Source organism: Plasmodium gallinaceum (assembly GCF_900005855.1).
Source record: "Plasmodium gallinaceum strain 8A genome assembly, contig: PGAL8A_v1_141, whole genome shotgun sequence".
Classification (NCBI taxonomy): domain Eukaryota; phylum Apicomplexa; class Aconoidasida; order Haemosporida; family Plasmodiidae; genus Plasmodium; species Plasmodium gallinaceum.
In genome coordinates, this window is record NW_021628302.1 from 580,921 (window position 1) to 583,733 (window position 2,813).

The following is a 2,813-nucleotide window of genomic DNA, read 5'->3' on the forward strand; positions in this document are numbered from 1 at the left end:
TTTTTTTTTTTTTTTTTTTTTTTTTTTTTTTTTTTTAAAAAAAAAAAAAAAAAAAAAAAAAAAAAAGTAAAAATTATTATTTACTAAGCACCTTAGTTTTCATTTTTTTTTTTTTTTTTCTTTGGTTAAATGAGGTGATTTTTTATGTGAGATCTTTATAATTTTCTGAAACTCAATAAAAGAACAATACCTATTTCACACCAATTACTATAAGCAAGAAAAAAAGTAAGTAATAGCTTAATGTTTATCAAAAGTAATCATCAATGAAAAATGATAAAAAAAACGATACGTTATTGGTTTCTATAATAAATAAAATTTTTTATTTAAAGAGTTCTTAAAAAAAAACAAGAGAAAGGGAAAATTAAAATTGTCAATTTATTTAATTGTTCTTTTAATATTCTTTCATATTTTCTATATAACATTTTATTTTATAATATATATCTTTTTATGTGAATTTTTTTTTTTTTTTTCTAAGTTTACAAAAAAAATAGCAAAATTTATTAGGACTACATAACTAATAGTAATATTATTTAAGTATAAATTTTATTATTTTATTTTTAAATGATAATCATGATACTCTAAATGTGGGTACCAAAATTTATAAAATAAATAAAAAAAAAAAAAAAAAAAAAAAAGCTTATATATATTATATTGAATGTAAGATAAAATATTATTAATATGCCAAAATTAAATAAATTTTTATTTTGCAAAAATGTTAAAAAAAGATTTTTTTCACATCGAGGATATAAATTTGATAAAATAGGTGAAAGTCAAAGTTTAAGCGCTGAAGAGATAGAAGAATTAGACAAAGTAAGTATGGTTTCCCTTAAAACATTGAAAATACCAGAAAATATTAAAAATAAATTACATAATATAGCAAAACAATTTATAAAAAAAAAGGATTTAGAAAAATTAGGTAGATTTATGGCAAAGAAATTGACAAGTAGAACTTGTGTAGAATTACCAAGAGTTCTTCCATCAAAATTATTATGCGAATCAGAAGAAGAAAAAAATAAAATAGAAAAAATGTTAGATAAAAAGTCTTATAAATGTTTGAAACAATTTTTAACACAGTACAGCAATAAATCAAAGGAGTTAGAACAAATAGCTCTAACGTATGCTGAAGATTCAAGACATAAACTTAATATATCATTTTTTCCTGAAGCATCCATTGCTTATACAATTCATAAGTTTAATGGGCATTATGGAATTATATATAGAATATTTCATGAAATAAAACTTAGAATATCTGATTTTTATCCTAAAAATTTTTTGAATTATTCAGCGGTGCCTGCAGTAGGTATAATAGCTGCCCAAGAAATATTTAATTATAAATTTGATAATATATTAACAGTTGAATCATCAGAGCATTTAACATCAATATCTAAATATTTGGTTGATAAAATACCTAATGTAAAACATCAAATGCATTTATATGAAAATACTGATTATTTTGATTTAATTTTATTATCACACACATTATTGTCATTGTATGACTATGATTCAAGAATTCTCTTCATAAAAAATTTATGGAATCGCCTTTCAAAAAATGGAATTATAGTAATCGTTGAAAACGGAACTCCTACTGGATTTCGTATGCTTCATTCAATAAGAGAAATGTTCATTACAGAATTAAAGTATAACAAATTTCACATTGTTGCACCATGTCCACATGAGAGCATTTGTCCATTATCTTTAACAGGTAAGGATTGGTGCCATTTCTCTCAAAGAATTCACAGATTATCTCATCATATATACTGCAAAGGTAGTCGTGCAAAAAATGTAGAAGAAGAAAAATTTTCATATTTGGTTATAAGAAAGTGTGAAGGTCCTAGAACAAAATATGAATCTGAGTCAGCAGCCTTAACAGTTCAGGAAAAATCTTTTTTCTGGCCAAGAATTGTAATGCCAACAATAAAAGCAGGAAAACATGTATTAATTGATGTATGTTCATATCCATATAATTTTGAAAGACTTGTAGTTACAAAAAGTTCTCCATTAATAACAAATTTAAAAACAAAAAATGGAACAATTTTAAAAGGTTATGGATACAAAAATGCAAGAAAATTATTATGGGGTGATTTATGGAGATTTACAAAGAGAATTAGTAGACCTGATGCAAGACTTTATACACCAGAAACAACAAAAAAGCACTTATATCGCTTATATCAAAAACAAAAAAGAAGACAAAATATTAAATCTGTTGTTGATAACAAATCAGAAGACTATTATAATTCACGTTCAATACAATATTTTGGTTCATAAAAAAAAAAAAAAAATAAATAAATAAACAAAAATAAAATAAATTATTAATAAAGTGTATATCATATATATATATATATATAAATGTTAAGAGTATTAAATTTTTATTGCTGAATATTTGTATATACTTAATTAAAGATTATTTTTTATATAATTATATTTTTGTATAGATATTTTATATAATATTTTTCAGAATATTTTTTCTTATTTTATTTTAATAAACTAATTTAACCTTACATTTTTATTATTTTTATTATTTTATTTTTTTTTTTTTTTTGAGATTATTCATATAATAATTTGTATGAAAGTTTTATTTTATAAATTTTAATTTTATATCCATCATATGAATATATATATTCCATATGTTTAATTGTACAAGTTTAGTTTGTATATATTTGCACTATAAATATTTATTTGTAGTGAAAATATGTAATATTTTTTATAAATTTTATAGATTTTAATTTTTACATTTTTTAAGTTTATTGATGATTAATATTTTTAGGATTTTTTTTTTTTTTTTTTTTTTTTTTTTTTGTTTTTTTTTTTTTTTT

At 20.5% G+C, this 2,813-nt stretch overlaps 1 protein-coding gene across 1 annotated transcript; it reads left to right on the forward strand.

Annotated features, from left to right (window-relative positions):
• Nucleotides 1-678: 678 nt before the first annotated feature.
• PGAL8A_00486400 (mitochondrial ribosomal protein S22 precursor, putative) lies at nt 679-2,265 on the forward strand (the record flags this gene model as incomplete). The annotated part of the gene is made up of 1 exon (XM_028673657.1): nt 679-2,265. The coding sequence occupies one exon, from the start codon at nt 679-681 to the stop codon at nt 2,263-2,265; it is 1,587 nt and encodes a 528-aa protein (XP_028530087.1).
• Between the last annotated feature and the right edge of the window lie 548 nt (nt 2,266-2,813).